Source organism: Amblyomma mixtum, chromosome 8, assembly GCF_055824585.1.
Source record: "Amblyomma mixtum isolate Tamu chromosome 8, ASM5582458v1, whole genome shotgun sequence".
In the NCBI taxonomy this organism is placed as follows: domain Eukaryota; kingdom Metazoa; phylum Arthropoda; class Arachnida; order Ixodida; family Ixodidae; genus Amblyomma; species Amblyomma mixtum.
The window spans coordinates 8,442,811-8,463,928 of NC_143019.1; the positions used below are offsets into that span (position 1 = coordinate 8,442,811).

Genomic DNA, 21,118 nt, shown 5'->3' on the forward strand with positions numbered 1-21,118 from the left:
TTAATTCCCTCTCGCCACCTGCTACGTCTGCCTACCCTCAGAATCCACTCCGTTGCGACAATAGATCTGCTCCCTGCATTACATGCCCTGCCTTTGGCCATTGCGTTTCCTTGACCTTAGCTAGAACATCTATTCGCATGTGATCCTTAACCCACTGTGATCTCTTCTTTTCTTTTAACTTTGAAACCCTCCCGCTACCGAACACTTTTGCCTCAGGTGACCGGAAGCGAACCTATTACGCCTCAAATAGCCAATACCACATCGAGAAGCGCTTTCCGCGAAGATAACTAAATTTGTTAGGTTCAGATACCTAAAAATATTTAGAAAACAAAAATGTCTTGTCCGCAGCATCGTCGGAACAACAGGCTGCAGGGAACGAAAGTCCGAAAGTTTCTTTATGGAAGTTTACAATGGCCTTGAGGGAAATTAGGCGTCAGGAAGTGTCCGCATGGTTTTCACTTTGCCAGGCCCCGCGTGGAGCGGCACGACACCAACAACTCTATGCCTAGCATTTGCGTTTATACAAGTCTGTGTGACCGGTACAACAATTTTAGCTCCGTGCAGAGCACGCAACGCAGCGCCAAGCTCAACGTAAAGAGTGTGCACCCCATCAAGAGTTGCTAGGCCTCATTGATGGCCATGACGTCTCCAACAATACAGGGCACTAGTGGCCAAGTTTTTCTGTTGTGGCTGCCGCGCAGTCAGGCGAGTGGAAGTGAGGTACGCTCACAGCGTTATTTGAGACACATGACGGATCGAAAACATGCAGATGCGGCTAGTGCAACTGGGAAGGCTCACATTATGATGTTTACAAACACCACATGAGCGCTGATGAAAATTCCATTCGCAAGTGTGTTTTTGTGGGGTTGAACGGCCATGTATGCAGGTTTTATCTCAGCGTTTTTTTTTTTTTCGGAATCTTCGGAGGGGCGTGTAAGGGATTCACAGGCTTAGAGTAACTGACGTAGGAGCTTGCGTCCTGGAATGAATCGGTGTGGGCGGCTGAGAAATAAAGCTGAGCTGATAAATAAAAGTTTCCATTTCTCTCTCATTGAGAGCGTTGGACGTTGGACAAGGCGCTGAACGGGATGGCGGCTTCGACATCGCCCAACCGACAGCCTATTCTCCTGAATTTTCCCTCATTTCTTTATTCCATTTTAGACATTTGAGGAAACACCTTCGGGGACGCCGATTTCTCGTCGACAGTGTACTTGAGAACGCCGCTGAGAACTATTTTCAAGGATGATAAAAACGTGTCTGCTCTTCAGGAATCACAGAACTTCGAAACCGGAGTGTAAACTGCGTTGACGTTCAGGATGAAAGCGGGAGCGGGGGAGGGGGCGTCTATGTTCAAAATTTAAAAAGATGCATTCTGGGCACTGAAGTTCTTGTTTTGTGTGTTAGGCGTAGAATTCACGGAACGCCCTTCATATATCAAAGCCGAAGCAATGAAAGCACACCCCCATCCCTTCCCCACTGTATACAGAAATGATATGGAAGGTCGCAATGTGCGTACTCGGAAAAAGAGAAAAAAGGCCTTCCATTTTTTGCTTGATCAGTGGTTTGCCACGATCTGAGCCAGCAGGTGTATTTTTATTCTCTTCAGGGACGTACTCGGTACCCTTGCCGCAAATCGCGCTTGATGCGCTGAACAAGCTGATGCTAAAGAGGCGACTTATACCTCAGTATCCACCGGAATGATGGCAAGGTCAGATCGACAAATGGAAATAATGAAAAAAATAAAGGGCTAGGTGAAGTTGAAAAAAAAAAAAAGGTATGGCGTCAAGCAACCAACTTTCGCGGAGCATTCTGCGTCTGAAGCTGTCTGTATTTCACTCCCCTTGGGTGCCAAATTCGGCTTCGAAGAGGGACCATACGAACCCACGGAACCAGGACATTTAGTACACGCTCCATTTGTCGGCCTGGCGCTCATTTTGGGGCACTGCCACCTGACACGGTAACGTGGTCATTTTTTTCATTATTTAAAACTAGGATTGAGAAAGGTTAGAAGAAGAAAAGAAAGGCAGAGATGTTCACTATGGGTGACCATCTGACTACTCTATAAATGGAGAGGGAAAGAATGATGGTGATTTTTCATAGGCAAGGTATTTTCGACTACTCAAGGGAGGGGGGGGGGGGGTCAAAGTCCCATTTCCTAAGTATTTCACCCCGAAGAAGTCGAGCACCAGGCCAGGGGAAAGCTTGTACCCGTTATAGCACCGGTGGGTGCCCGGCGACAATGGGGATCGAACCCTGCACCTCCTGCATGCAAGGCGGATGCTCAAACTACTAGGCCACCGCTGCGGTGAGAGGTAAAGGAGAGCGAAAGGAAGCATAGCCTTCTCCATGCATGGCATCCGACCGTAGTAACGGGTCCGTTGCTGTAAATAAAAACAAAGAACGTCCCCAGTTCGTACACAAGTTGGCGCTTAAATTTTCTTTTTATGTACCCAGATGTTGCTTTTGTGGCCTTTGTGCTTATAATAGTTGAGGCCATGCTCCGAAGACCTTGTCCGCAATGAGGGGAAGGTAGTCTAAGTAACACAGTACTGCTTCTAGAGACTCGTTGGATTCCACAACGGGGACAGTGGCGAAGTAGGTGTGCAATCCTTTTTATAGCACTTCCAGTGGTAACATGTTGAAGAGTAAGCCATTCTAAATGCGTAGTAAGGATACGCGTTACTAAATGCCACATGAGACACAAACGCATCGCTTTTCAGCGGCAGAAGCCGGCCGGCAACCGGAGTTGCATGAAGCGGGCAAGATTGAGCAGGTGGTGTTTCTTGTTTCCCCGAGCGCAAGTCATGTCGCGCTGGGGGCACGCACGCTCAGCTGCATTGCAATGTCACCACTTAACATTGGAAAGTAAACATGTTGTGCTCTCGCATGAGCCGATTGCGCAGCTGTGTAAACAAGGCCAGTGGTGAAAAAGCCACTGTGCACCTTATAGTCACTGGAAAATGCTCTCGTCACCTCTTCATTTCTCATATGTTCTCTGAAAAATAAATGTGCCTGAAATCTGTGACCGAGTGCAGTTACACCCGGTTATCAGTTGCATCAGTTAGCAATCAGTTAGCAATCAGTTAGCAAGCACGGGAAGGAATCTGGCCTTTAGTAGCATGGAAATGAAGTTTCCGAGCGTGCCCGCACGACCGGACATTGGGGTACTTACAAGCCGAGCATCTTTGCGAGGGCAAATCGTGCCGCCTATCTAAATTGGCTGCTGCCAAGTGTTAATCTCAGGCTGCCACTCGTAAATCGCTATGCCTTGCGTGTGAAATGACGCTCTTTTATGTTACCTTCGGTTAGAATGGCTGACTTTCTAGCGCACGGCAACAGCTCTTGCGAGGATGCAGCATTGCCCGTACTCTGCCACTGACACCGCAGTAAGACTCAGCGAGTACCTGTCGGGGCAGCACTGAACCGAATCGACTCACATCGCTTCAAAGAGGCCAATATTCTAGAAACATGGCGTGAACTTCAATAGACAGTGAAGGTCACTAAGACTAATACCGCTGTTAAAGCAGCCAAATGCCCTATTCAAGAAGTCACAGCAGCGGGTGGCAAGGACATAGATGCCAAGTCCGCCGGCAGAATAGTTATGGCTGCCGAATTCTGAATGCACATTCAGAACCGGCATTAGACTGCCTGATTTGGTTTGGTTTGGTTTATGGGGTTTAACGTCCCAAAGCGACTAAGGCTATGAGAGACGCCGTAGTGGAGGGCTCCGGAAATTTCGACCACCTGGGGTTCTTTAACGTGCACTGACATCGCACAGTATACGGGCCTCTAGAATTTCTCCTCCAAAGAAATTCCAGCCGCCGCGGCCGGGATCGAACCCGCGTCCTTTGGGTCAGCAGCCGAGCACCATAGCCACTGAGCCACCGCGGCGGCGTAGACTGCCTGATTTAAGGACCAGATAGCTTATCTGGTCGCAGTATAAATGACTTCCAGTTTCGTCCATTCCCCGTCTTTACATGTGCTAATTAATCATTTTTAAGCGCATGCCATTTGGCATTTCTGATTCTGCAATCTTTTTTATTTCTTTTGATTTATTATAACGCTAGTTGATACCAGCTACACCGAACCCTTTGAAAGATATTTTTTGGCTTTCATTTGGAGAAGCGCTCCTTCTCCATGTGCTCAAGTAAGTCATGTCAAACGCATCAACCGAAAGAAACAACGCTAGGACACTCAACCCCCCCCCCCCCCCCCACACACACACACACACACACACCCACCCGACAGAACAATTCGTTCTCTTGCAGGGTTGTCAAGCAGGACCGATTGAAAGACTTCCTCTACACTTACAGGAAGTGTACAGGTGGAACATAGAACACATGCTCGGTTGACGTCAACCAAGTGGTCAGGGTATGCACAGTTTAAAAGTTTGCAGTTTTTATTTACGGCCTGTCTTATCCTGCCCTGTCGCGCCGAAACTTTTCACACGGTGCACAACCAACTAGCCCATGCTTTTATACTCTTTCTATCCAGTAGGACACCCCACAAAACGTTACAATCAAGTGTCAGGTTGATTTTATCGTTGATTCAGTAAGGTTGGTCCAGTATGTGAGAAGCGTAGGTAGAAACGAAAAGGAGTCATCGTGACCATCCAGGCAACAGCCCGGATGGTTTTTTTTTTGTTACCTTCACAGCCACCGAAAATAGCTGCCAAGGGGCTTCAAAGAAGGCTTCTACGCTATGCCGATGTCGTCGTTCCTCGAAGCATTTTTAATCTAGAAAGCAACGTCTATAGCTATACATAGTGTCCGCAGTGGTAGGGAGCTCCTGATAATATCAAATCTTCGATTTTTCACCGCCGAACGAAACTGCCTTCGCTTTATATATGATCGCCACGAAAATGTGGTGACGAAGCCAGAATCTAATGTCCTAGTGACGTGCTCAGTATTCGAATACTAATGGCCCCTGAGCCAATGCAAGGGTCGACTAAGTAACTTTTATTTAATGCGAATCACAACAGCCTACAGTACAGTTCTATCCAATTTGAAATCGTTTGGAAACCAGCTGTATGGAAGCTAAGAGAAACGCGAATTGAAGTTGTATACATACAGGGTGTTTCACCTAGGATTTTACATATTTTTTAAAAATAGGCTTTTTGAGTTAGCAAAGAGATTTTTTCGGCATAGTATTGTCAGCGGTGTAGAACATAAGAATACAGCTAAGACGTGCTAACTAGCGGGATGGTTAATTATTATTGAATAGTCAACTTTTCAACTATCACCGTTAGCCTTCTTAATTATTCATAGCCGTGTAGCCCACCTAATTAATGTTCATATCAGTTTCTCGAAAGATCGAAAACGCGGTTACCCTTGGCGCTGTGGCCCAACCAATTTTGACTGCATCGTACCAAAATTCAAACGCTTTCTAGAAGCTTGCAGGCAAAGCAACCTCTCCAGTATCCGTAACTCGTCGAAGTAGCCGAAATTTGTTGGGCCACAGCGCCGAGGGTAACTACGTTTTCGAAATTATAAAAACTGCTATGAATATTAATTACGGTGGGCTACACGGCTTTTATAATTAAGGCGGCTAACAGTAATAGTTCAAAAGTTAACTATCCAATATTACTTAACCAGCCTGCTAGTTAGCTCGTCTTAGTTGTATTCTGATGTACTACAACGCTGACAAAGCTATGCCGAAAAAAGCGCTCATCAACTCAAAAAGGCAATTTTTAGAAATTCTTTAAAGTGTTAGGTGAAAGACCTCGTATATCGCCCACATGTTCAATAAACCTGATAATGGTGTCCAGAGGCGTATTAATAGTATTTGTTTTACCACTAACGGCGGCCCCTCAAGCATTGAACGAAGTCAGCGGACGAACGCAGCCGTCGTTGCACAAGTCATTTTCAAACTTCCCGCCCTATTTTGCCAGGAAATTTTTTACTGGCTAGAACAAGGAACGCTCAGCCTGCTCTCCAAATCAACAAGCCAGGGCATTTGCTGTTTCCACTCCTCACTTTTGCTTCTTTTTTTCCGCTTTATGTATTTTTCCTGCTCCGTTTCTATTCTGAGCGGCCCCTCGAGAGACGATAAGATCAAACAGGCCTCCGTGGCAACTTCTGCCGCCTGATGCAAGTATACGTGCGCGTAATGTTGCTCAAAACAGTGACATTAACTGCGCTGACGCTTCCTGAAGAACGTAAGCTTGCGATGGGACGTTGCAGGTGACTATCGCAAGTGGACTCATGATAATCGCTTTATCGTGAACTTTTGCCACTTTTTAAGCGAGGCTTGTTTACACTCCTTCTTATAACTTTCTTTCCCTTTTTCATTATGCCTAATAGCAAACATCTCGAATAATAAAAAAAAAAAACTGCGCGCGTGATAGAACGCTTAGAACAAAGTCACGTGTGGTGATGCCAAGCGCTTTTTATGTTTTTCCGCTAGATCCGGCAGAAACGAACATTACAAAAAGAGAAGGTGGACATAAAGACGATGGCTATAAATGTCTTGTTACCTTCCACGAGTCGTCCTCGAAAGTTTGACATTTTCAGGACCTTTCCGATGAGAAACGTGGACATCACACGAGTATAAGCTATAGGGTGAGCTTGCTATGTTGCATGTAACTAATCAGACACGGCCTGCAGGTTCTACAGTCGCTCATCGCGTCTACCGTGAATAGGCGTGGACTGGGTCACTGTACACAAATGCTGCAAGAAGCGCTGCAGAGTGTGCTAACTAAGTTTTCCTGACAACTGGAGTGCACAAAAAAAAAAATAAAAGGAAAGATGAGTGTTCTGCTTCAAACTGCAGGCACGATAGGAAATCCACTGGTTCTACATCACTTTTGTTCAAACCACGTTTCGAGGAGGAAAAATGTTTGCACGTTTCGGCCTTCTGTTTCCCTCAACAGCTGAATTTGACAACCGCGATGTAACGCATTTGCATGCAAGGTGCGACATCCGCATATGTATTCAGCGACCCCATTCATAGAATAAACACAACGGAAACGGGTCAATGAAACGCAAGACTAACCCATTTGTGTATAGGCCTGTTTATAGGCATTGCAATTTGTTTATCGCTTTGTTGTTGTTGTCATCAGAGGGATTCCCAGGTTCATTGACATCATGGAGGAAAACCAAATGTTTCTTACGCCTTGACTGACACCCTAGGTTACGTAAAACATAGATTCTCACTATGAAAAGCCTCAGGTGTGGAATATCAAGACGGGTTAGTCTCTGTTCTCTGAAGTGCTAATAACGACCATAGGTATACACAGTTCCAATAGTTAACCGCATGCTAACCCAACTCGTTACATCAGATTTCAGCGGCAGTGAGGTAGAAATTGCCGTATGAGGGGCTCTATTCACAGTTCCTGCGGCTCGACGCAAGTGATAATGCTGCTGAGAGGAATACTGCTGTGATCTCGATCTAATAATTCACATTGTCGGGAGCCACATTCCAGGCGCAAACGCGAGTCACAAGTAAACATCGGTCGACCGCCGCCAGGCCACTGGAGAACGAAAATGCGGCTTGGCTACTGTTGGATTCGGTACTGCCCAGTACGCGAATCCTGATTTGCGCAAATACGCGTAGGGCTGTCGCACATGTACGCGCACTCAGGAAACTCACCGCTGGCTTCCTCTGTAATGCAAGCGCCGTTCGGCCATCCGGCGGCGGAAACGCGAACGCGAGATTGATACGAGCCCGCGCACGTGCGCTCCAGAGCGCGAGGCGACGTCACGTGACCAGTCTTCGCCCTCGGAGGCATCGTACGGACGCCGATAAAAACAAGAGACTCAGTGGTCGGGGCGACTGCGAGCGAAGTTATTCCCCCTCCGCCCCGTACTGTTTGACCCCACTCCCGTCGCCACTGGGGCAGGCTGGGCGAAGAGACGCCGTAAAGCGGAACGAAGCTCTGTTTTTCCGTTTGGCCCCCGCCGCTACGCTGCGGTTCTCTCTGCTTAGTTGCATTTCCACGCCGGATCAGCGCCTGGCGAGATGGAGTGCAAATGTGCGTCTGCCAGCTGCGCGTTTTGAAGGAGTCTGGCTGGCAATGCGCGAAGCTTTTAGTTTAGCACATCTTTAGCCGTTGGGGAGAACGCGTGCGCAAGAACACTTGCCATCTGCGGCATCGAGAGGAAAACGTACGAACTGGCGGCGCCATCTAACGACATCAGAATGAAGCTTCGCTTTATATTTGCGAGGGCGGGATGTGGCGCGTCTGACAAAGGCGGTAAAGGCTTAATCAAAGCCGCAGGTCGCTTTATGAGGATTACATCGAATGGAAACGCACTTCAAGCGCTTTCAAAAGAGCGAGAAACGGGAAGAAAGCACACGGATAGCTTACGAACGGAGCTTTTGTCTTGTCTTTGTCGCTTGCAAGCGTATTTCCTACCAAAGGTTCAAATCAAAAGTTGAAATTGCGAGAGCAGAGGCATGGCGATGGAGCTTATACACAGAATAAAATTTTCTGGAACATATTTGTGCAGCGTATGTTTTTTCGTGAAGAATTAAATCATTAAAACGTTTTTCTCGTGTAATTGAATCAGAGCTTATACAGTGTGGATGTGCTGAGGTAAGGTGGTAATGGAAGACCCGACATCCTTTCTATATCAGTGCATGTCAAAGGATATCCGAAATCGGTCTCCAGGTGAATATAGTAGGAAACGGAGAGACCGCACAATGTACACGGGCTATGTGATCACATCAATAAAGCGATAATGCGATGCCTTGTGAAAAATTTCGAGATTATGAACTGAGACAGACCTTGTGTATTGGCGGGAACAGTTTTGCGACCTTCCTTTAAAGGTAATTCAGTAACAATGAAGACGTATTTCTCAGCTTTTTAAACATCTCATTTGACTGCCATGTTCCCGTAGGTACTCGTGCTCACTACTGGTTTGAAATTTATCTTTGGTGAAAACACACGGATGACCCGTGAAGACATTTTCATTTGACATTTTTCAAGCGCTAAGACAACAAGGACGAAGAAGGAACAGACAAGGACGAGCGCTACTTCCAACTGTTTATTTCGTAAAACCGCAAGTGCTTAAAACAGTTCTCGAACGCTTTTATGACACGGCAGTAAATTGCACGTGCGCGATTACACAGTATAGCTACCGAGACTAACAGAACTATGAAGATATAAGTGCACGATTACGTTGATACCCTGAGGAAGGCAAGTTCTTTTTTTGACAATGAAATGGACGGTGAGCTTACACAATTGCTACCCAGTGATGCTATGTTCTGTGCTTCTATAATCTCTCGGGTTAGTTGATCGCGACTACGTCCGATGATGTGGCACTGATTTAACAATGGAGTACAATTACGGCACTTACTGCAGTGAATGGCTAGGATGCTTCCGTAGGAATTTTTAACATTGTTGTTGTGCTGGCGTAGCCGGTCATTGAGACAACAGCCCGTTTGCCCAACATACTTTTTGCCACAAGATAGAGGGATGCAGTACACAACACAGTCTACACATTCCACGTACGCTGTTTGGTGTTTGATGCCACATAATTGTTTGACAGAAGAGTAGGGTTTCGTCAGCTTGCAAAGTTTGTTAAGCTTGTTAGAGGCCGTGAAAACAACTCTAACATCTGCTTTCTGCGCTACCTTTTTCAAGTTGTGGGAAACAGTGTGCACGTAAGGGAGCACAGCAACCTTTTTTCTCTCACTAGAATGATTTGCGATTTCGTCACGACCGTTCAGGTTCCTAAGGACGCGTTCTGCTACCGAAACCTGAAGTGGAACCGGGTAGCCAGCGGCGGATAACCGGTTCACTTGGTTGTGGAAACTACGGGGCATGCAGTGGTGGCAAGATTTTGTCAATGCGTTTCTGATACAAAGTGCAATCACTCCTCGCTTTACCAGCTTAGAGTGGGCGGAGCGGAAAGCTAAGAGGGGTTTATTGCCGCGAGGTTCGTAGCTCCAGCAAACGTGGTTGTCGGTGAGTGAAAAGTTAATATCTAGGAAGCGGATTTCCCCGTCAGATGGTAGTTCATGGGTTAGCTTTAGTGGGCTGAGATTATTCTGGAAGGCTACTAAAATCTGGCTAGCTTCGTGTTGAAGGAAGTTCTGGTCACAGTCAATAAAAACTAAAAAGTCATCCACAAATCTAAACACCTTAAAAACCTTTGAACCCTCCAAGTACCGCTGGAGGGCTCTGTCATGGTAGCTTAAAAACAGATCGCTGAGCACCGGTGCTATACAGGAGCCTATACATACACCTTCCTTTTGTAGGAAGGGTTGGTTGTTCCAGGAAATAAAAGTATTTTTCAGGTAAAACTGCAAAAGTTCAAGAAAGCCGCTACACGAAACCCCAGCATCATTTTGGAAGGGGACAACACCGAAGTGGTCGATGCTGTCTTGAACATATTCTAGTAAAGAAGCATGTGGCAGTGAGTAGTATAAGTCTTTAACATCGACTGAAAAGGCCTGAAGGCTCTTGTCGGGATGGGATGAAACAAAGTCTAATACTTCTTCTGAGTTCTTAACCACAAAGGGGTCGTCAATGCTTAGCAGATTTAGCTTTTCTTGAAGAAACGAGGCCACACACTTCTGCCACGTCCCATTCTCTGAAATAATCACCCTTAAGGGTACGTCAATCTTATGCGTTTTCGCACTGAAAAAAACATCGAGGTGGTTCCGCGGACAATTCTGAATGCCCCTGGTTAGTTTGTCTAGGCTGAGTCTGGTGCACAATTTTTTCGCTTCGGTTTTCCGCCTAGAGAGCGAGATCTCACCGTGGGAATTGAAGGTGGCGGAAATAGCCTCCAGCGCTTTGGCGTTGAAACTGTCGTGGGAGAAGACAGCAAAGCCGCCTTCCTTATCTGCCGGTATAACACTGTGTTGTGTGTATAAGACTGTGTTGTGTACTGCATCCCTCTATCTTGTGGCAAAAAGTATGTTGGGCAAACGGGCTGTTGTCTCAATGACCGGCTACGCCAGCACAACAACAATGTTAAAAATTCCTACGGAAGCAACCTAGCCATTCACTGCAGTAAGTGCCGTAATTGTACTCCATTGTTAAATCAGTGCCACATCATCGGACGTAGTCGCGATCAACTAACCCGAGAGATTATAGAAGCACAGAACATAGCATCACTGGGTAGCAATTGTGTAAGCTCACCGTCCATTTCATTGTCAAAAAAAGAACTTGCCTTCCTCAGGGTATCAACGTAATCGTGCACTTATATCTTCATAGTTCTGTTAGTCTCGGTAGCTATACTGTGTAATCGCGCACGTGCAATTTACTGCCGTGTCATAAAAGCGTTCGAGAACTGTTTTAAGCACTTGCGGTTTTACGAAATAAACAGTGGGAAGTAGCGCTCGTCCTTGTCTGTTCCTTCTTCGTCCTTGTTGTCTTAGCGCTTGAAAAATGTCAAATCTGCACCAACTAGCCCGATCCGCTACCCTTCTGACATTTTCATATATCTAGAAGTAAGGTGCTGTGGTGGTGCATTTTGGAGCACCAAAAGCACAAAACACCATTGTACAATTTCACGGGCATTTGGTCGAAGTTTCATTAAAGGGGCAGCGCTTGATGAGAGGGCTGCAAAAACTTACCCAAATGTTCAAGAAATCTGACTTCAAGATGAACGATGTTCAACTTATTTAGAAATGCCAAGAAATTCTGCTCCCATTGGCCAGACCAATAGAAGAAACGCGTAGAAGCTAACGTACGGATTTTTTAGTTATTACGAATCTAAAAAGCAAAACCAAGTTTACAAAGTATTTTATGAGATTCTGCCATTGAGCTAACTGAACGCAATCACATGCAAGCCAGTGAAAAGTACAACTTGTAACTGACCTTTCTTTAACGGACAATATCTGGTGATGGTAGAAAGTGAAATGTCGCACTATGCATTAAAATTGGTATCTTAGAACAAAATAATGCCCCACTTTTTGTTGCTCATCTCTTATCAGACACTAAAGGGGTTCAGGAAAACTTTCACAGAAAGTGATGGTGATAGTTATTGACAATAGTAAATAAACTTAACAAGTCTTAGGACTTTTCTAATTCCTAAACATTCCAAGACGAAAAAGAAAAGACCGCAACTAAAAGTGCGAATTTTTCCCGGTGTAAGAAGAAAGGAGCGAATAATAGTTCAGAAACGTTTCCACTCAAATTTTTTGCTGTCTTCTGTACAATGGACGTCCTGAAAAGTGCCTTTTTAGGAACGAATGCCTTTTTTAGCAATCTTTGCGATTTTTTCGCTGCCAGTTTCTACGAGCTAGAAGTGCTTTTTTGCGTTACTTGAAACAGGAACACTTACATGTAATTACTGTAAAAGGTATCTGAGTTAGACAAAAGTTTAGGCTGCTTTGTGTACTGATACAAACTTGCAACGTTGCGAAATAGCAAAAGTGGCATTTCTCGCCTTTTGTCATATGCAGTTTTTTTCAACCCTCCATTTCTTTTTCAATCCCAACTAGTCATACGACGACTCCTGTCGAATGTATTAAGTAAAAAGTAATATCCAAGCACGCTAGTAAGTCTTCCAGACACTTCAGAGGTCCTAACTTGATCCATTCCGTTTCTAGAGCAGATTGGCGGCACAAATAAGTTTTGCTATCGTACTGATAGGTATTTATAAACAGGAACTCGGCGGCAGCCTTCCGGCTTTTGGAACGGTGCGTATTTAAAGGAGTACTTGGTTGCATGCCTTCAATTCATCGATGCCGTCGAAATACTTAAATTTTTTATTTGGAGGGAGGGGACAGGGTATCCACATTTTTGCTGTCATCATCCCCTCCACTTTCTTTTTTTATTTTAGTTTCTTATTTTCGTTTCACCCTGCCATTTTTTCATTTTACGCCGCCCTTTCCTCTCTAGGGGAGAGAGTGCAGGATCACAACGAATGAAGCTAACATTTCCTGCCTTATTTCCAACTCTCAATTCATAGAGGAAAGACAGCTTGGTCATTGTTTGGTGAGATCTCTAGCAACATCTAATGCTCATTCATCGTAAACTAAGGGATCTTAAAGGAGATAAAAGAGAATAAGTGTGATAATTTTACCTTACTCAGAGTAGAAAATGCGGATGTTTGACTCGTGAATGCAGCTTATGCACTTTGAAAAGCCTGTAAGTGATTTACCGAGGACGCATGCACACTAATCAAATTCATACCCCTGCACGTCTGTGTAATCCTTGTTAAGATGGAAGGCACTTACCTATAAGAGCGTTTCTCGTTGTAGGCCCTTTCAATCATATTCATTGTTTGTACTAGCCTGTATGAGGCGGTGCTGGGGCAACAATGAACAGTAAAGATGGATCAATATCTCAGGCGGTAAATTGAAAAAATTTAGCCTCAGAGACCAGCTGAAATATTCGGGACAAGTAATGGCATGTGCGAAGGCACCTCTCGTTAATCGCTTTATCGAGAACTTTTGCCACTTTTTAAGCGAGGCTTGTTCTGACTCCTTTTTAGAACTTTTTCTCCCTTTCCCATTATGCCTAATTGCCAAACTCGAATAAAAAAATCTCATTTCGTGCACTTCTTTATAAACCGTTCAAAACTATGCTCGTGAGACAAACCTTCAAGAGACAGGTGTGTATGCTCCAGAAAAATGTCGCAAAAAGAAGATTGCTGAAATTGCAGATGTCATGTCCATAATTTTATTTTCTGGGAGTGCATTATCGTTTTGAACATTGCTGGCTGTTGTGTGTTGCTATTATGATATTGCTATCATGTTGCTAAACTTGCAACAACCATGTTTCAGAATTGTGTACTTGCTTGTGCTTCTTTGTACTAAGTATCCTTTGTTGGCATGTACGGTCTATTGTTTGCTACATACGCGTTTTCTTTTTGTCGCATAATTTATTTACCGTTTTTTTCCCTCAGTGCTGTGACTTTTTCTTATTTCCCCCCGAAGACCTTGGTGTGGAACTTTTCGTGTAAAACTATGTTAAATGACTGTTTGTGTCAAACTGTATGCGGGGCAAGAGCCATCGTCAGGCGTTCCGCCTTTTGCTCTTGCTCCTCTTTCTGTATCAGAAAGGAAACAAATAAATCAAATCAAATCATTACTTTTCGCGCCGCTGTCACTGATACTTTTTGCTCCAATCTTTAACAATGTACTCTCGCTGTAGTTCTTCGTTCTTTTCCCCTTCTTTTAAATACATCTGCTGCCTTGTTGGGTTGCTACTGATTTTGTACTTTGATTATCTTGTTGCGCACTGGTGAACATTTGTTGTACAATGCGCATTTTGTTCTGAGTTTTCTTTTTGGTCTTTTATGTTTTATAATGTTTTGAACCATCCTCTCCACTCTGTAATGTCTTGGGCACAGAGGGTAAATAGATAAATAAATGCCGTCAGTATACTCTTCCTGCTTCTAGAATGCGTAAAAAAAGACGCCCGCCAAAGATACGAGCTTAGATAGGAAGCTTTTCGCGGAAATCGAAAGCTGGACCAGACCATCTTCTTTAGCTCTGGAGACATAGAGCCACCGGAAAAATTGAGGTCTTTGGCAAGGCCAAGGAAACGAAGAAATGCATACACTTAAAGGCTGCAGAAAAACAACTGAAAAAGGGGAGCATGGGTTATCTTCTGGCAATTTGTCAGATGCCTGAGACTTTTATTACTTTTTTTCTCGAGGCCTTCAGAAATGCGGCCGGTTCTTTTCTTGGGATTTCTCCAAGAGAGCAGAAGGGAATATTTTTATTTATTACGTCAAGTCCGGTGTTACACGTACACCGGGCAAGTCGCCTATTATGCGCACATATTTGAAATGAGCACTCACTTCGGCTTGTCTGTTTGCACTGTGAAAGTGAAGCAGTTTGGAAATAAAGGTCTTAATTACTGCTCTATTTAAATGGTTTTCACGGCTTTCGGACGTAGCTGCCTTTCCTTCTCTGCCTGTGCAACAGATCTCGAGCCTATATGTCGGAACGGCGTTTGCAGTGACATCATGTAGGAACCTTGGTGTACAAAATTTGTAAGATGGTGAGATGGCATTCTTTGACGGTGCCTCGAGATATAATTGCCTGGTGATATACCTGGCAGGCTACTTCATGTGATGATGATAGAACTTGAAATAATACTTAAAGCCACGCGAGCGCCATTCACAAATCACAGGTATGTTCTATGCACCTCACAAGTGTCAAAAAGCCTGTCTTAGGAAAAGCGTTCCCCCAGCCGTGCTTCTGTCCTAAAACATAGAGCATGCTTAGGAAAGAACTGCGATGTAGTCTTATCGCATTCTTCAGTATCTAACCTGAGTGCTGCTAATGCCGGCAATAGAGGGGCCTTTTTTGGAACGGTTACAGATTACAGATTTTTATTTTCAAAACTATGAGAGATTGCTCAGTGCGGTCTATGCAGGTAGATTGAACAGTAAGGTGGACATTATGTATACCCGGCGTCCTGAGTTAACGCAGCACGGGAGCTTCGAAAAACGTAAATTTTGTGGCAGGCATTAGGCCTATTGCATATGTATCTTCTGCCTTTTCAAAATCTATCATGTTGAATTTTCTATTGCTTTCTGTTGTGTGTTAAGTAAATCTGTCAAGTAAATCTTGTGATTTCATTGGTTACTGCTGTATTTATTGCATTGATTCGAGGTATTGTCATGCCACTTTGGTTTTTCTTCCTTGCAATTTAGTCTGATGAGGATTTTTTTTCCTTCATGTAACATGAGTCTTGTGTCTATTTTTGTTCTCACCATCATACTAATTTGATGTTCGTTATTTTGAATGTGTTTTTTTTTTGCCTATGTGTATATCTGCGCGGTTCCGCTGCCTGTCGGGCTCTGCCACTCAAGCCCTATGAGGCTTTGGCAGGCCGGATTTCTGTACATTTTTTTAAATATTTGGCGCAATAAAGTATTATTATTATTATTATTATTATTATTATTATTATTATTATTATTATTATTATTATTATTATTAAAAATATGTTTTGGCAAATCTGTGTGTGAATGACACGTCATGCTGCCTCGAACTCTGGGGGCGCAGAGGCTCTGTCAGGCATTTTGCCTTTACCTCTGCCCCCTACACGGAGAGAATCCGTGAAACAATGAAAAAAAAAAATGAAAACCTGTAGCCTGTGCTTTAGGACGGGAGCTCTGCAGAGCACCTGGCGTTTGTGTTTCTCGGCAACACGCATACTTTTGACGCTGGGTGTACTATCAGCAAGAAATGAAACGCAAACAAGACAACTGAACCGCGGTCTGAAAAAAATGTACTCCGTGATTAGACGATTAAATAAAATAACTAACTTTTTATTTTTGATTTCACAGGAAAAATTATATTGCGAGATTCAAGGCTCTCGAAATCAAAGCCGAGCCCAGTTTTTAATTTTCTTAGTCGGAAATGTGGTTCGAAATATCGGGCGCGAAAAATACGCATTTTAACACAAGTTAGGTTGGCTTTCCCTCGTTGCACATTGTTAGAACAGTGTCACTGCACGCACTATTGTCGCCGGATCTACTGCTTTTGTTTAATAAAACACACAAACTTAGTCTCAATTGATAAGATTAGAAATGTGAGTGACCGAATTTCAGAAATGCGCAACGCGGAAAACCCAAATCAGCAACTTTCTACTTCGTATTTTTGACGTTCGATATTTAAAACCACTTTGAAAGAATGCACTATCTATACTCTCCGTCTATGTAGACAGCCTTCAATACCGGGATATAATTATGCCACCTAAAATAAAAACTGTAAAGTAGATTAGTTAAATTTAATTAATCGCCGATTTATGAGCTCCGTAACCAAATTAATGGCCGCCTTTCTGTAAAATCTACATGCACAGACCACACCTACGCATATCTCACCGTTTTGAAAATAAAAACTTGAAAACTTTAAAAAAATCGCCCAGTATATTCGAGATTCTGCCGAGAAGTACTTGACAAATGCATTATAAACCAAGATTTCGCCATGTAGTATCAGGAAGTATGTAACGTGCTTTACAATGAAGCGAATCCGATTAACTACAAGCGGTCACACCCACCTAAATCAAGCATTCGGAAATTACAGTTTGCGTGAAAACGGCGAGCGGGTTGACCTTGCGCATGACAAAGCATAAAGCGCTGCGAGCGGCCGGCAACAATGGTCGCAACTGCTGCCCATTACAATGATAGATTAGAATGAGAATGACTTCATGTGTCAGAAACTCTGCGCCTGCGTTACTTCGCCGTCAGCGCAGTCGTTACACACAGTTACTCAGTGAATGCAGAACTACGAATGCAGAACTTTAGGGTTTCATCACAAGCTACCGCGTGAGGGCTGTCCATGTCGATGACAAGCTGCTGTGTCAAGAGCACATGTCCCGGCTCAAAGCTTTAACTGCAGATTTTACTTGCGCAATTAATTCTTAATAACAGCACAGTGCAATGTCTTTTTATGTTGTGTTTTTCTTTATTTCGACAAGCATGACTAAAAGCACTCAGTTTATGTCGTTTCACACCAATGATGCGAAAACCACCCCTTTTCGACTGTTACATATACCGAGCTTTGTTTATCATCTGTTGCGCAAATCCTCTTCATATTCCAGCTTCGCACCGTACCCGGTCCCGTTTAACATCGCACCATGCGGTACTGTCGAGCCCAAGTTTAAGGAATTGGAATAAGTAGAAAAGCTTGGCCGGCGATCGCAATCACATTGCGTTGCAATGAAGAGCGATGAGCGAGAACATATTACTTAGTTGTGGCGATACGAACTGGGCAAGAAGTTGCTTTAACTGAAGTATGCGATAGAGAGAGAGGAGCCTTTAATGAAAAAACAGAGAATTTAGAATTTAGAATTTAGCTACTCTGCGTGTGGAAGGGAATATGGGAGATAAAGGCGGAAGGAGAACGGTGCGGCAAAGTTACAATAAATCAAAAAGGGGAGAAGATAAAACGCGGCCACTAAATGCGTACTAAGGTGCATAGGCGAATGATAATGTCACATATGATATGATGAAGTGCGAGTCCGACACATGAGCTAACAAAGTTCACTGCACGGAAAATGGTTGAGGATAACATTAAAGGCGGATTAGAGCTTGTCAAGATGTCCAACGCTGCATTTGCAAACGGCTTGCGATACAGTTTCGGTCAAATGAGCAGTCGGCTTTGTGACAACTGCAGATCGATTTAAACCGTGGGGCAAAACCGTGGAACATATCCTGCTTGATGACGAGCGTGCGTACTATGAACATTGCATAGAGAAGTTCTACATCCCCCTCAACACCAACCCCACGAGAGAGGACTGGGAGGCGGTCCTGTTCGGCTGTCAAGACCTAAAGACCCAAATGATCTTGGTTCAACGGACGCGGGTGGAGTTGCTTGCCCATGGGGCCCCTGAATAGGGGCTCCACCTAGTATTGTAAGTGGAAGGGGCCAATAGGACCTTACCCCAACCACTGTCTGTAAAAATTTAATAGAAGATAAATATTTTTCACCACCACCACTACCTGTGGCTCTAACAATGGACAGTGTTTTAGATACCTTAGCCTGCCCTAGACAACAAAGACATGCAATGAACTTTCTGTTCGCATATTTAAAGTGAAGTATGCAAATCATGAACACCTCAGTAAGAAGTATACATACCTGACAAGCAAGGCGTGTAACTCCTCCGCAAATGCTAGAAGAGCGATGCCAAGTGGAGACTGAGCAGAAACCCCAACACACGAATATGAAGTGGTGCTTGAAACACCCCACGCGCTGCGCTCCAGACCGGACCGTGGCTTGACGGAAAACGCACGGGCAGTTTAACAAGTCAGGGATAAACTCTGCAACCGACACGCACAGAGGAAAAAAAAACGGGATAGAAAGAATGCGAAGAAGCAAAACATTGGGCGTGGGAGCCACGTGGGAAGCGAAAAGAAACCGGCGGGTCCGCACCCGGGGTTCGAATGCTCGGCCCCCGCGCGGGACGGCGGCGGTGTTTTAGGCCGAGGGGTGCGGCGCCGGTCCCAGAATAGCAGTCCATCCGTTTCGAACTGCTTCCTCGGGACGGAGCGTGTTAAGAGAAAAGAAAGGATTTTTTCTCCGACATACCTGCGCACGGACGGGGCGCGAAGAGCAGGACCCTCGGCGCCAGGGTATCTTCTTTTGTTTGGCTCCAGCTAACTGAAACCGTTGCGGCGAAGACCTTGGCGCCGGCCAGCGAGCAGGAGGTTTACAAACCCGAGCTCTTTCAATGAGGGGCGGTGTGGGAAGCCTCACCAAGGTTTTTGAGAAGAGGGGTACATGCCGACGGAGCGAAGCCGAAAGCTGGCGCCCGTAAAGAGGGGCTGCGAACAGATGCGTGTTTGATTACACATCGCACTTGCAAGGTGTGGGGGCGTTTGTGTCCGCTTTCAGAATGATTGGAAAGAGGAAGTCCTGTGGCTGTCTGCTTTACTTTAAGGTACATAGAAAAGAAAAATAAATAATTCAATTTTAGTTCTCATACGGAAAAGTGAACGAAGCGTGATTAGAGAATTGTAAATGTATCATGCAGAGTACATAACACAGCGTCCATGTCTTACCTTGCGACACATGGGCACAACTGCACATATATAACAAAAATGAATAAAAACAGGACCCCCAAATCCATCCGTTATAAAGAAATTGCGTGTTTTAAACTCGGCGCTCACTCTGAAATAGCAATACCCTGACTAAACTCAATGAAAGATTGCATCTGTCAAAGCAGCCTTAAATGAAGCTATGACATAGTCGTTCAGTTTTTATAGTGAGACCCTTAGTAAGGAATCGGGTATATTTACTTTCCTCAGTGCGTTCCGAAACTTTTCATATATTATGTGTAAGATCATAATACACAATGATGCGTGTTGAGAAAGAATCTGAGAAAAAAATTAGGACACTTAAGCTCCGCCCTTAAAGTAAGATGCGACAGCCTTCAGGTTATTTGATACCTTGTTTCTTAATTATTACTCTTTAATTAAGCGCACTATTTAGCATAAACAAGTAGGCATACCACACCACACAAGTAGGCATACCACACCACGCAACGTAAGACACGTAAGATCTCCCTTTAACCATGCATGCAGAACAAGCGTGCCCTTTCAGTTGCGGGTTCGATTCCTAACTACCACAATTTTCGTCCCAACCTAATTAATTTACTTGACATCCTTATACGTCATAATAACATTTCAGGCATGCTACGACCTCATGGCCACAATTTAACTCGAGTTTTAATCGTTTCCATTGCACCCAGCCCCGTGCGACGTTACAACACTCTCGACCAATCATAAATTAGTTTTGAGAACGCGCACTCCTTTTCCTCCGGACGTCCGCTTTGAATTTACCTGAATAAATTTTTCGAAGAGTGAAGTGGATGTATTGTAACAAAGACGAACATTGACGGGGAAGTGAGCAAGGATAAATGTGAGACTTAGACTAAAGTTAAACGGAATACCGTCTGACCAGGACGAAACATTATTATAAGGCAAAGATTGGGTGACTGACCAAGTAAAACACAAAACTAAAATGATGTTCCGGGTGAACAAGGGTCCCGTACGGGACCCGAAACATCATGTTCATTTTGTTTTTGACTTGGTCAGTGACCGAATTTTTGCCTCGTAAAAATGTGAGATTAACGCATGCGTCAGGTGGAGGAGATAAATTTGTTAAAATGTAGTCAGGTAGCGTGGAAGTGAAGTCTCTTACGCATTACGATAAAATGCAAGCGCGCCGAGGGGAGATCTGCGGATATATTGATTGTGATAGTGGAATCTTACGATATGTGAAAAAAAAAGAGCGTTCGTGAACTAGCTTTCGTCCAAAAATACTCTTGTCCACCACTTCTGGTTATCATTTCGGCCTCATTTCTGCGATCATCGCCTAAATGAAGCCGAAATGCAAAAGACAGCACTGTGCAGTGTGATGCCAGCGCGCGTTAAAGAGCCCTACTTCTTTGAAGTTTACTGAGATATGCCCACTATGGCATTTGTCATAGTCCACGCGCAGCTTGGGGATGTTAAGGAACTGACACCAAATAATTAAACTAAGTCGCCCATTAATTACGTCATTTATGCCCCATTTTTAATGCGCAAGCGTTACTTTCCTCATGCGTGGCGTGGACAGAATATGTGGACACTTTCTGTCTGCAAAGTAACCCGGGTAAGTTCGGAGGAGCGCCGCGCTATCTGCAGCCAATGAGAGGAAGCTCGGGTAAGCTCGGAGAAGCGTCGTGCCAGCTGCGCGAGAGGTTGCTCGGGAAGAG

General features: G+C 44.5%; 2 protein-coding genes across 3 annotated transcripts in view; both read right to left on the minus strand.

Moving 5' to 3' along the window:
- Nucleotides 1-7,713, minus strand: part of LOC149331265 (N-acetylated-alpha-linked acidic dipeptidase 2-like) — a 43,425-nt gene extending 35,712 nt beyond the window's left edge. The window contains exon 1 of one of the 2 annotated variants that reach the window (XM_089556429.1): nt 7,591-7,713. In XM_089556429.1, coding sequence (XP_089412555.1) covers nt 7,591-7,628 — 38 coding nt within the window. In that variant the 5' untranslated portion in view covers nt 7,629-7,713. The remainder of the gene's footprint in view (nt 1-7,590) is intronic. The other variant, XM_089556430.1, reaches the window with a different exon arrangement.
- A 1,225-nt stretch (nt 7,714-8,938) lies between these two features.
- LOC149331266 (uncharacterized) lies at nt 8,939-13,175 on the minus strand. Its single transcript, XM_089555927.1, has 2 exons — nt 13,138-13,175; nt 8,939-10,654 (listed from the first exon to the last, which is right to left on the minus strand). The coding sequence occupies exons 1-2, from the start codon at nt 13,173-13,175 to the stop codon at nt 9,118-9,120; spliced, it is 1,575 nt and encodes a 524-aa protein (XP_089412053.1). The 3' UTR covers nt 8,939-9,117.
- Between the last annotated feature and the right edge of the window lie 7,943 nt (nt 13,176-21,118).